We start from the raw sequence: 12284 nt of genomic DNA, 5'->3' as shown, positions 1-12284 counted from the left end.
TCCTCTTGAGCATGTAAAGGTGAGTTTAGCAACTGAAGCATTACTGAAACGTGTCTCAGGGACAGACTCAGCTCTATCTCAGAAGGTGACAGCTGCTAGCATGTTTGTGCACCTTAACCATGAGTAAGTTCAGCTGTGACAGTTGCACAGATGTGCTGAATCTTCATGTTGCATGTGGCTTCCTTCCCTGAACTCTTTGGTCTGTTGTTGGACTACAGACTTATTTCCACTCAGAGTCTTAAATCCGGAGACCTTTCCTGTTTGAGTTCAAACTGCAGCACTGCAAGGAAGGACTCTGTTTCAGAACCGGAGCATGGGACTTTCAGGGGGCCAAGCAGATCCTTGTACTCTGTTTTTGTAATAAGTCAACTGCTGTGGCTGAGAACAGTCTCAGTTGGACTTCTCTGCACAAAGCTAAACTTCTACTTTTCTGTACTAGACAAACTCAGAGAAGACAGCTTAAATTCCTGTGCTCCAGATGAGTTCAAATCCAGAAGTGTAATTAATGTGGGCAGCACTGTTTTGCTGGGTCTGTTCTGATGTCTACTGTTGGTTTTATGTGTCAGTGTTTATTTTTGGTACCAGGTGGTGATAGTTCTGTCCTGTGGGTTTCTGAAGAGCAAGACAGAATCTTTGCTATGAACTTCGCTCTTTCTTCAAGTTAGCTAGCCTCTTCAAGAAACAACTGAGGTGTAGGCATTCACTTTTAAAAGTTTTTTACTCTTTATGAGGTTACACATTTATTTCATGTTTAATCAAAACTAGTGGAACCTATTTATTTGAAACACAACTTGTGGTAGCAGGATTTAATTCAGTGTTGACTACTAATGTAATTTTGTTTCTGGATCATTTTTTCTAATGGCATTCAGTCCTAAATGAACTGGCTTGGCAAAAAATGAAAGCAGACTTAGTTGGTGCTGTGACTGGAAAGGAAACATTTGAGCCTTGGCTAAATAAGAACTGATTTTATTGGTTTTTGTATGCTTGTGACTTAAAGATGATTGTGTTTGTAGTGAAGTGCAGTCTTCTAGTCAACATTAGCCCCAAAATTCATTTGTTCCTGGTATAGGTTTGCAGAACCAGTAAGTGCATTCCTACTGCTCTCTGTTCAAGCATCGTTGTGATGGGGCCTATTTTTTTTTTTTTTTTTTTTTTTAGTGGCTTAACTCGCTTATATTTCCATCTGTTCTCCTCTTTTGCTTTAATTTGGAAATTAGTGTGGCACTGCTTAGACCTCAGTGGAGTGAACTTGTTATGGCTGAACCCTTCAAATGGCTGAATACCACACAGTTGTTTGCTCACTCCCTCCTTTCCCAGTGGGACTGGGGAGAGAATAGGGGGAAAAAAAGCCGGTCTTTCTCAGAGCCTTGGCTCTGTACGGTACCTTTTAGCAGCAGATATAATCATTGGAGTGTTACCTACTTTGTTTTTCTCTTAGAACTGAAACACAACATCATACCAGGTGCTCTGAAGGAAACAATTCCATCCTGCTGAAACAAAGACACATGTGAAGATCACTGAAGGGAGCATTCACCTTGAACAATAATCAGTTTTTTCCCTGTCTGTAAGTCCTGCAGCACAGCAGAACCTAAGATCTTTTCAGCTGGATTTTTCTGTACGTGCTTATCTTGTCTCTGCCTCGATCAGAAGGATTGAAGGAAGAGAAATACCTGCTGGCTAATGAGAAAATGAGTTTGCACTCAAAGCTGAAACTGTACCAGTGTAACATCTTGATTAGTGGCTTAAGTGACTTAAAACCAAAGAAGTTGTGCAAGAATGAAGGCTGTCACAGTGGTGGCACTGGTCATGGCATTCACCCTTCTCTCATAAGCTTAGTTTGCTGGAAGGCTTGAGATGCTGTGTGTTTTTCTAAGCTGGTTTGCAGAACAGCCCTATGATGGGCTCTTAGGTACTTCAGTGATTGAAAATTTTGAGAATGTCTGCTCTTGTGCAGCATGTGTAATCAGTGAGAGAAAAACAGATGTTCTGGTAGTGAATAGAAGAGTTTCTTGGAAAAGGCAGCGCTGAGAGCTTGGTGGAAGCTTTAAATGGTGGCTTCTGAATTCAGTGAGTGTACCGGGAATTTGGATTCTCAGAATGTGGCTCTCGTAGCTGAGGAAAATGAGGTCTGTATGTGGAAAGCAGTGATGTCAGGTGGCTGGGAGAGTTTAGCAGTGTTAACCACATTGTGGGAGCAGTGCTACAGGGAACGGGAGGAGGCTTTCAGTGGCCTTGCATATTTAGGCTGCTTGAGCTGGGGGTGCAGTGAGTATTTGAAGCAGTGGCTTCCACACAGGATTTTAGCACGGCAGGCAGGGTTGTTTGTAGGTGGAATGATTAATTCAACAGAATGTTTTCTGTCAGTAACATGCTGAGTTTTGTGGAGGGAATAATAAGTGCATGGTGAGAGTGGGTAGTGCATGTGACCAGGGTGTGAGAGGAAGAACTGGTGAATATGTAGTGGTCTAACACTGTTCCCTTTATTCTTGTGCAGCACAAAGCACACGTATTTTACTGAGGTTTTAATATATGAAAATGGCAACTGCTGTTTGACCTGCTAGCAGATAGTTGATTTTAAAACTTTAGTCCTTTTAATTTCTTGCTGTTTTTTTCATCTGCTTTGCTTGAGTAATTCCGTAAGAATTTTTTTCACCAAATTTTTAATCAAAAAGGAGAAGTCGCAATAAATTATGCCACTTTTATTATAAACATTTACAAGAAAAACTAGTACGAATATAGCTTTCTTTGGAATACGTTTTTTTTAATGTCAGTTGTTATAGTGCTAAAACACATTGAGTCTTGGTTAATGTTGATGAAAAGAATACAAATTACTTTCTGCAATATGAGCAGAATTATTGTGTTGGCATTGAGAGCAGGTCCTGGCATTGTGCACCATGTTGAACCCTTCTAGGCAATAGAAGACCAACTATTTGTATAACTCTCTTGATCAAAGAACATAAGAAAAACCTCAAAACTGCGCAAGTATTAAAAAAGGAGTTCTGTAGAAGAGTAATACAGCTCTGTCAATGCTGTGTTGATAGCATAGGAAGAATGTCTAGCACACCTCATTCATGATTAGGAAGAGGCTGAAGTATTAATATTCAAGTACTTCATAACTAGCTTGTTGCATATTGAAATATCACTGCCACAAGGAGAGTAACACTTTAATCAGCTTAAGCTGCTCTGCATTCTGGACATGCATTCTAGATGTACAGGACACTCCAAAATTTTTTCATGTGTGTTTACCAAAAGAACAGGGTAAGTGGAGTATTTTGTTGAAACTAATAGCTTTCTTTCTAACATGAAAAGGGTCATATTGAAGTGCTGGCTTTCTTCTTACATGCATTAGCTACAGAATGTGCTTGGCACTATCTGTGCTGAGATTACCGTTCTGGATGTAATTTGTTCATAGTGGTATCACATCAGGTGTCAACAGATCCAAAGTAGCTGCATTTGGCACAGGCTTTTAGATGCTTTTCACCTGGATTTCATGTTTTCAGAAGTGTTAGGTATTTGCTGTCTAAAGCTTTAAATATAGGGAAATGTTAATTAAAAGCAGTTGTCCTGCTTATCAAATTTAGATTTTGTTTCCTTACTGTGTTGTGAGATTACTGTAGCCCTCACTGGTCATTTAAGTGCTGGATCATTTTCTCAGCCACTGTAGAGCTTTTCCTTATTTCTGAGTGTGGCAAAGGGCCTTCTTGCCCAAATACACAGTCACGGTCTTAAAAAGCACCATAGGACTGTGTTATCAGATACGAGCATCACGTCCTTAACCATTTCAAACAGTACGTGCTTTTGACAAGAGCAGTGTCTTTAATGAGCAAAGTGGAACCTTAAAGAAGGATTGCTACTGAACTGTGATTGATGTTAATGCAGTGAATCCATATGGAACAGCAAAGTGAGAGATGCAATACTTTTTTGTTTGGAAGAGAGCTGTCTTCCAGTTTAACTTCCCCTTGACTGATGATACTGAAGCAGATGGCCTGATTGCCCTCTGTGTTATGCTAAGCTACTGAAACATTTAAAAAATCAGTTTCTCCTAATTTTTGTCACTATTAGGAAAAGGCTATTCAGCATCTGCATGTAGAAGCCCTTACTGGATGTTATTGCCATCACTGAAGAGTGTTGTCTCATAATTTGATAACATGATGTGCAGATAGACCTACTCTTCAGGGGCTCTTTTCTCACTGTCCTTCCCATTAATGCATTCTACATACACACTTTTTAAAGAACTGCTCTATTAGTTCCTGTCCCTCTGCCCTTCAATCATTGCCCTGGAAATAACAAGCTGAATTAATTTGATGTTACAGACTGTCTTTCAAATTCTAGATCTTTCTTCAGAATGCTGAGATGGTTGAAATGTGGGGTTTGTATGCCTCAGGGGTATCTTATCCCTGCTCCTATACACCCTATTATTCTCTTTGTAATTTCTGTTCTGCATTTGGTTAAACATATGATGAACACTTGTGTCCTGTAAGATGAAGACGTCACTAGATTTGTTTTAACCGTGGCCATTGGAAATTGAATAAGAAGTGATTTCATTCCCTTTTCTGGTTCACTGAAATCTGGTTTTAAAATGGCTTGATCCAAAGAACTGCTTTCTGTGGCTCAGTGCTGTTGTATGTAACAGAAGTGAGCTTACTGCACTCTGCAGCTTACTAGGCTTACTGTTTGCAGAGCTGTCGGAGGTATAAAGTAGAAACATCTGCAGATTTGGGGGTAAGTCATCAATTTACAAACTGCAGTACCTGGAAGTCAGACATGTTTGTTCTGTGCTGAACTTCTGTCATCAGCTTTTTACTGTCAGCCCACACAGTATTGTGTAGCAATTATTTAACAGGCATAGATGGGAAGCTCTAATATGAAGATCTTATTTTGTCTTAGCAACAGGCACTGTCTAAATCTGTCATGTTTAACTATGTAGGGCATCTTGACACTGGCCACAGCCTTTCACTTACACTGAATTTAGTAGTTAGAGTGGAACTTCCAAAATGTTGTCTGAAACTTTCCAGTCCGAGCTCTTTCAGAAGAAAAGGAATGTAGACAGGAATAGAGAGTGAATGGAATATAGAAGTAACTACAATAAAACACAACTTCCCAGCATCAGCTCATTAGTCACTCTTGGTGGTATTTAATTTGTTATTTTCTCATCTCTTGATGAGCCTGGCTCTTTGGTTTTGTTTCTTTCATGCAGCAAAGGTGTTTAAAAGTTTGGGTTTAAGTGGTGATATGCCAGGTAAACTGTCAGGAGCATCTTCTTTCTCTTGTGCAAGGGAACCCTTATCCATGCACTGTGATTATCTGTGCCAGAAGCAGGAGATGTTTGAAAACTCATGTGTGAGATCTCAAAAGCAGTTGTTCTGCTTTTTTGTTCTTCTCTTCTCCAAGCTAAACAAGCCCAGTTCCCTCAACCTTTCCTCACAGGAGAGGTGCTCCAGCCCTCTCATCATCTTAGTGCCCTCCTCTGGACCATTCCAAGAGCTCTGCGTCTTTCTTGTGCTGGGGGCCCCAGGCCTGGACGCAGTGCTGCAGATGGGGCCTTGCAAGAACCGAGCAGAGGGGGACAATCACCTCCCTCTCCTGCTGACCATCCCTCTTTTAACACAGCAGGAGATAGTTGGCCTTCCGGACTACAAGTGCACACTGCTGCCTCATGTCCAGCTTCTCATCCAGCAAGAACTGTTTCTTCAAGATTCCCAGCTTGTCTCCTATTTCTGTGCTTGATTTTTCTATCATCAGTTTTGTCTTGACATCTCTTTACTTCTGCACGTGTTTTCTTTTCTCTCCTGTGTTCCCTTTTGTCTTCAGTTTCTAAGGTTCTCTTTCCTCATTCTGGGTTCTACTACTCTATTTTCGTCTGTCTGTCATGATATCAGGACTGTTTTCTCAAGGTGGTTATGTGAAATATGGGCTTTTCTTGTCGGTATGTTAATACTAGACTACTTCAGTAGCTGCTGAGGTTAGAATTGCTTAGAACTTTCAGACACTTTTAGCCCTGATCTTCTTTCCAGTGGGTTAACTAGAACCAAGGGTTAACTGGAACCATGAATGAAGGATTGGGGTGAAGGACTTGTGGAATTATAGAAGAAAGCTTGTAGGTCTCTATAAGAAGACCTAAAAATATGTAACAAACTTTTAATCCCAGGCTTTTCTGTCACCCAGGAAAGATGCTGAAAATCCCTTCATATAGTAGAGTGGGCTTTCTATTAAGTTAAAACATATAATGAAGTATCCGAATTCTCTATGACAATGTGCCCCAACCACAAATACCCTTCAGCATCTTGTAGTGCCTGGAGATGAAAGGGAACAGTAGTAAAGCTGCAGGGATGAGTTGGAGGAAGGCTTTGGAAGCAAGTCCTTCTGATTTCTGAAAGAGCAGTAATAAGGGTAAGCAAGTCTTCAGTGCCCAGTGCAAAAGCTTTGACCAAGCCAAGATACTGCAAACCCAGAAGCACAGCTGTCACATCAGTAACCCTCAGGCTTAAGAGGCTGCAAATATGTATTTCTTTTTTTTTTTTTTTTTTTTTTTTTTTTTTTTTGTGGCAAGAGAGAGAAGTAAGATGCTTGTAATGGGCTAAATAGCCTACCAAATCTGATTACTCAAGAGATACTGGTTTAACTAAACCCACTTTTCTGAAGAGATGACAAAATGTGGTTGGGAACCTGTTTCAGCATTACTGTGTGCAGTGCCTAATGGTTCTGTTTGCTGACAACAGTTGAAACTGTCTCAACCTGATCCCAAACGTGTCAGTTGCTACTTGGAGCAGCTAAACATCTTTAGACACCCTTTCTTTAAGGGAACATCTGTGAGGGTTACATTCTTATGGATGTGCAAGAGAAACTTGAAGAACAGGACCTTGTTTGGGGACAATGGATGTGAAAGTTAGATCTGTTCCATGTTGTGGTTGGAGTGTTGTTGACTGCTGGTGGGAGTGTGCTGGTTAATTCCCTTTTTGTGAAGGACGCCTGTTGGGTGCTGCAGTCTGTTAGCTGGAGGACTTCAGAAACAGAGCAGCTCTGATCCTATGTCATACATAGCATCAAAGGAGGACTTAGATTGAGTTATTCAGGGAGTTATGCTGTGGTGTTTTAAGAAAGATCTTGTGATATATTTCTAGTACAGCAAAAGAAACAGATCTGTTATTGAATGCACCACAGGCATCCTGGAGCAGGGTTTTAGCTGACTGATCAGCAAGTATTCTGCAGCTCCTTCTAGTTAAATAAAAGCTTTTCCTTGGGATCAGACTGCTCTGTTACGTGCTGCCTGAACATTCCTTTAACATTTTAATCATGGAGTATTTGCTTTATTAACTTCTCAAAAAAAGTTGTTAATGAAATTCCGTGGGCACTGGATGAAAAATGTTACCCCTGCTTCCTTGTGCATGTTTGAAAACTTTATCTTGCTACCAGTTTCTGTGTACCAGCATTGTGTACAGTTGTGTGTTTTACCCACTGCGTCGGGACAAGCGCTGTGTTGTCTGACGGGCTCTGCATACCAAATGTCATAGCATCCCTTTTTAGAGCAACAGGGATTAAACTGAAGAGGATCAGTGTGGTATTTCCAGTAGGAAAAGCTATTCTTAATAGTCCTGCAGGGGAGGCAGGTTGTTCTTGCTCACTGGGTCTGGGAAGGAGCAACTTCTGAGTACTGTGACCTAGAGCTCTGCCTTCCTAATTAATCTGGGTGTTTCTTCTTGTCTCATTTTTTTTTTTCTTTTTTGCCACTTAGGTTATCAGACCCTAGGCTAAATTACTGTCTTAATTATTGACACTGAAAAATAAGTTTGGCTATCGGTCTTGGCAATAGGATAAACAAAGCAAGTGTCAGCGGCGTATCCTGTAATCCAGAGATAAGACTATAGAACTGCATAGGATTATGCAACACAGTATGTATAAATTTGCTAAAGCTTTTTCAAAATATTTTTCAGGTTCTAAATGGCTTCTAAGAAATTGGGATCCGACTCTCACGGTGAGTGGAATTTGTTATCTTTCAATCAGATGAATCTCAGTATTGTTGCTGACTAGAGCCTTGGCTTAGAAAGGCCACAGAGGCTAATTGTTCAGCCTCAGATGAGATTTTTGTTGTAAATGAAGTGCTTTGGCTTCCTCCTTGCATAGTTGCTTGCTGATGCTGTGCCTGTTCTCTAGTTAAACGGAAATAAAGCTGCTGATTACCCTCCATTATCCCCTCCCTCCACTCGTGGCAGACTAATACCTCCCCAAGAATCCCCTTCAGTATCAAAGGTGAACTGTAATTATGGTACTGATATGAAGATCACTGAAGCAGTCTCTAATCTGCAGCTTACTCTTATGAAAGTCAAGTGAGCAGTTGGATTGAAAGTTGAGCTTTTAATATAGCATTGTGCTTGCTTTTTTCTTAGCAGCGAATTTATTCCTAAACTGGACTTCCATAACTGCAAGCTGTTGAGTTAGATAAGTGAAGAAGAGATTTTTGTCTGTGTCTGAGATGTGTGATATCATGCAGATGTTTGGCATTATAAAGAATTACTTTCTTGTACATGTGCTACTCTTAGAAAATGAGATATAGATTTGAAAAGGCTCTTATTTTCTTAGAGACCTAAGTTCAGTTTGTTATATATAATGCAGATCCTTAAAAGAAGTAAATAAAAGCTGCTCTGGGAGGCTCAAATGAAATGTCTAACATGATTGTTGTAGAAAGAATATTTTGTGTCAGAAAAACAGCCTTGATTTTTTCAGGGTAGTCTTTCTGAAAATAGAATCCAGAGGCATTGCTCTCCCTCCTGAGCATGTTGTTCTATCTTGCAAGCATGAAATTGAGGTATGTAGTAAACTTAGATTAATTTAAATACACGTTAAGGATTAATAGAAGTAGTCTACCAAAACTTGATCTTTGGATAGCTGCCTCTGTTGTTGTGGCAATTTACTTCATTATTAGATAACTGCCAACTTCAGTTGCTGTTCTCTGGACTGCTTGTCTTTTGAATCCATCTGCTTCCTAACCCAGGCTAGAAGAGACCCTGCTCAGAGATAGAAATAAGCCTGTCTTAAATGTTTCTTAAAACAGTGCAGTTTGGTGGAACATGCCCCTGGCTTCAGAATAATAGGGTCAAAACAGGTGATGCTGTACCATGGCTAACTTGACTACCTTCCTCTGTACTCTCTGTTCCTAATGATATCCTTAACTCTGTCACAGTACTGGTTCTGAATAGTGGAACAGATTTCTTGGCTTATTTCTTGGAAAATCAGCAAGGCAATTTTTTCACTCTTTTCCATAGTTGGGAAGCATCAATCCCACTAATTGATTCACAGAATCACAGAATCACCCGGGTTGGAAGGGACCTCAAGGATCATGTAGTTCCAACCCCCCTGCCTAGCAGGGCCACCAAACACACACATTCAGATCAGGTTGCCCAGGACCCCGTCCAACCTGGCCTTAAACACATCCAAGGACGGGGCATCCACAACCTCCCTGGGCAGCCCGTTCCAGGGCCTAACCACTCTCCTTGTATAGAACTTCCCCCTAACATCCAACCTAAATCTTCCCTCCTTCAACTTGGATCCATTTCCCCTAGTCCTGCTGTTGTCAGCCCTTTTGAAGAGTTTACTCCCCTCCTGGGTGTAGGTTCCCTTCAGGTATTGATAGGCTGCAATGAGGTCACCCCGCAGCCTTCTCTTCTCCAGGCTGAACAAGCCCAGCTCCCTCAGCCTGTCCTCATAGGGGAGGTGCTCCAGCCCCCTGATCATCTTAGTCGCCCTCCTCTGGACCCTTTCCAAAATCTCAATGTCTTTCTTGTACTGAGGGCTCCACACCTGGACACAGGACTCCAGATGGGGCCTCACAAGAGCCGAGTAGAGAGGGACAATCACCTCCCTGTCCCTGCTGACCACCCCTCTCCTGATGGAGCCCAGGATCCCATTTGCCTTTCGAGCTGCCAGAGCGCTCTGCTGGCTCATGTTCAGTCTCTCGTCCATCAGGACCCCCAGGTCCTTCTCTGCCGAGCTGCTCTCAAGGACCACTCCTCCCAGCCTGTGCGGGTGCCTGGGGTTCTTCTGGCCCAAATGCAAAACCTTGCACTTTGCTGTGTTGAACCTCATTAGGTTCACCCGAGCCCAGCCCTCCAGCCTGTCGAGGTCCCTCTGAATGGCATCCCTTCCTTCCACCGTATCAACCGCACCACTCAGCTTGGTGTCGTCAGCAAACTTGCTGAGGGTGCACTCAATGATTTTTGACTTAGTGTGAAGCATCTAGTCCAGCAGCTGCATTCTGATCTCTTCATCTGCCTTCGGCTCAGGTTCTGTGACAAGCTGAAATTGGTCAGCCAAGTTGGTGGATCTCTTGTACTTATTGTTCAGCTGTGTATTGAGAGTTAGAGGCTGAATTCCAGGAGGTTAAATCACAGAATAGCTGAGCTTTGCAGGGAGCTTTGGAGATCATCTGTTCCAGACCTCTTGCTCAAGCTGGGCCACCTGGAGTGGGTTTCTCAGAACCTTGTGCAGATGGGAAGAGGCTGGAGACAACAGAACATGTTTTTTTGTTTCTCCACTTGAGGGGTGATTTGTAACTTTGTGTAAAATGTAACTCCGTGTGCTGTCTTGTCATCTGGATAACTGGAAGTTCAAGCTTATGTTCTAGCAAAAGTGGCATCCAGAAGTACAGCTCTAGTCTGATAAGCAAAAGGACAGATTACATTAAGAGCGACAAGTTAATGTTGCTGTTGCGTTGTCTCTCACTCTGTACAGTTTAAAAACTTTCCAATCCAGTTTCTGAAAATCACATGACCTTAGTTTGTGTGACCACTAAAACAAAGTTGGTTTCAAAACAGTTTCCAATTCATTACTGGTAACTGCACTTTAACTGAACTGTTCTCATTATGCTGTCACACTGCTTCTATGGATTAGCTGGCAGTTTCTGCATTACTGAAGTGGATAGAAGTCTTTCTCTCACAGCAGTAGTTCCTTGGTCCAGGAGTGTCGTATAGTGTGTGGCATCAGAGAGCAGTCAAGCAGCTACTGTTCTACTGGGGCTGTTCTCACAGAGCCCTCCCTCAGTTTGTCATAAAGCCCTTAAAGAAGATGAAGGAGCTAACATGCTTTTGAAACTACAGTTAGAAAACCTTTGATGGCTTTGCTTAAACCACTGAAATAATGGCTTGTTTACATTGTGTATGGAGGTTCTGCTTATTGTTTTGAATTTGCTGTTTGTGTCCACACACATCAGAGTGTTTAGACAGTATGGCCATCTGTTTGAAAAAAAGGATACTTTGCTTACTGCTCAGTTTTCAAGTTTGCTAGACTAGTGCTGTTCTGGCTGTGTTGGAACAAACTGAGTATTACGTGCTTCATTTCACTTCGGGAGGACTTCTAGCATTATGGACTCTTCATTGTCAAAATGTCTAGAATATTTTGTGTGTTTCTTGTTTGATATCCTTGTAGCTGAGTTGTGTTCAAGGCAACAGTATAGCAGTGTATTAGAAAACTGTCACATTAGGAAGACACTGGGAAGTTTTCTCCTTTGCCTAGCTGCTGGGGTTAAATGAACAGCTGTCAGTTCAGATATAGTCTGTGTTTCTAGTTTTCTTTCTGTGCTAAAACAAACGAAGTTGCTGTTTAAACACCACAGTGACTAGTGCCTATTTCAGGCAAGCAAGAATGCCATGTAAGGGGAGGTATCTACCACCTACTGTGTTAATGCCTCTAGTAAGATGCTTATTTGCATACTGTGCAACTCGGGTTGGGAGTGGTGCAAAGAGGTAATCCTGCTTCACTTGCATGCTGCAGTAATCTCTGCTAGAGCAGAACTAGTGCTGGTGGGACTAACTAGGGCATGGTAGTTACCAAGCTGGGCTCTCAGCAGTTTGGGGATGTGGTTGTCTCTGAGTCAGCCATAATTTACAGCTATAGTTCAAAGGCTGAAAGAGTTCCTACTTCTGCATAAACACTCTGTCGTATCCAACTTCTCAAATAGTCAGCTCAGCTACTGCTTGGATGTCATAGTGTGAGTGGCCATGAAGGTGTGGTACAGATGCTGTGCCTTACTTGAATGTGTGGTTCTTAGTAAGGGTCAGTGAAGATAGTAACACACAGTGCGTGGGGCCCTTTTCTTGTTCTGGTGGTACAGGTGGCTATTCAGCCTGAGGGTTTCAAAGCTGGAGGAAGAGCCACCCACGTCCTAGCAGGACTCTGGGACCAGCCAGTGCAGTGCATAGCATGAGAGCTCACTTGATGACAGCACACAACATTTAACTCCAAATTAACAGGATATTCCTGTTTTCAAAAGCTGCTTGTCCTCTTGGAGCTTG

General features: G+C 42.0%; 1 protein-coding gene across 2 annotated transcripts in view; it reads left to right on the top strand.

Moving 5' to 3' along the window:
• The window catches only part of UBAP1 (ubiquitin associated protein 1), a 31123-nt gene that overhangs the window by 7771 nt on the left and 11068 nt on the right, over positions 1 to 12284 (top strand). For both annotated transcript variants that reach the window (XM_042831253.1, XM_042831252.1), the window contains exon 2: positions 7932 to 7972. In XM_042831253.1, coding sequence (XP_042687187.1) covers positions 7939 to 7972 — 34 coding nt within the window. In that variant the 5' untranslated portion in view covers positions 7932 to 7938. The remainder of the gene's footprint in view (positions 1 to 7931; positions 7973 to 12284) is intronic.

Source organism: Centrocercus urophasianus, unplaced genomic scaffold, assembly GCF_019232065.1.
Source record: "Centrocercus urophasianus isolate 14NV4802_14NV808 unplaced genomic scaffold, USGS_Curo_1.0 seq_35, whole genome shotgun sequence".
NCBI lineage: Eukaryota > Metazoa > Chordata > Aves > Galliformes > Phasianidae > Centrocercus > Centrocercus urophasianus.
Note: the sequence above shows the minus strand (reverse complement) of the source record. Positions and strands in the feature narration are given on the sequence as shown.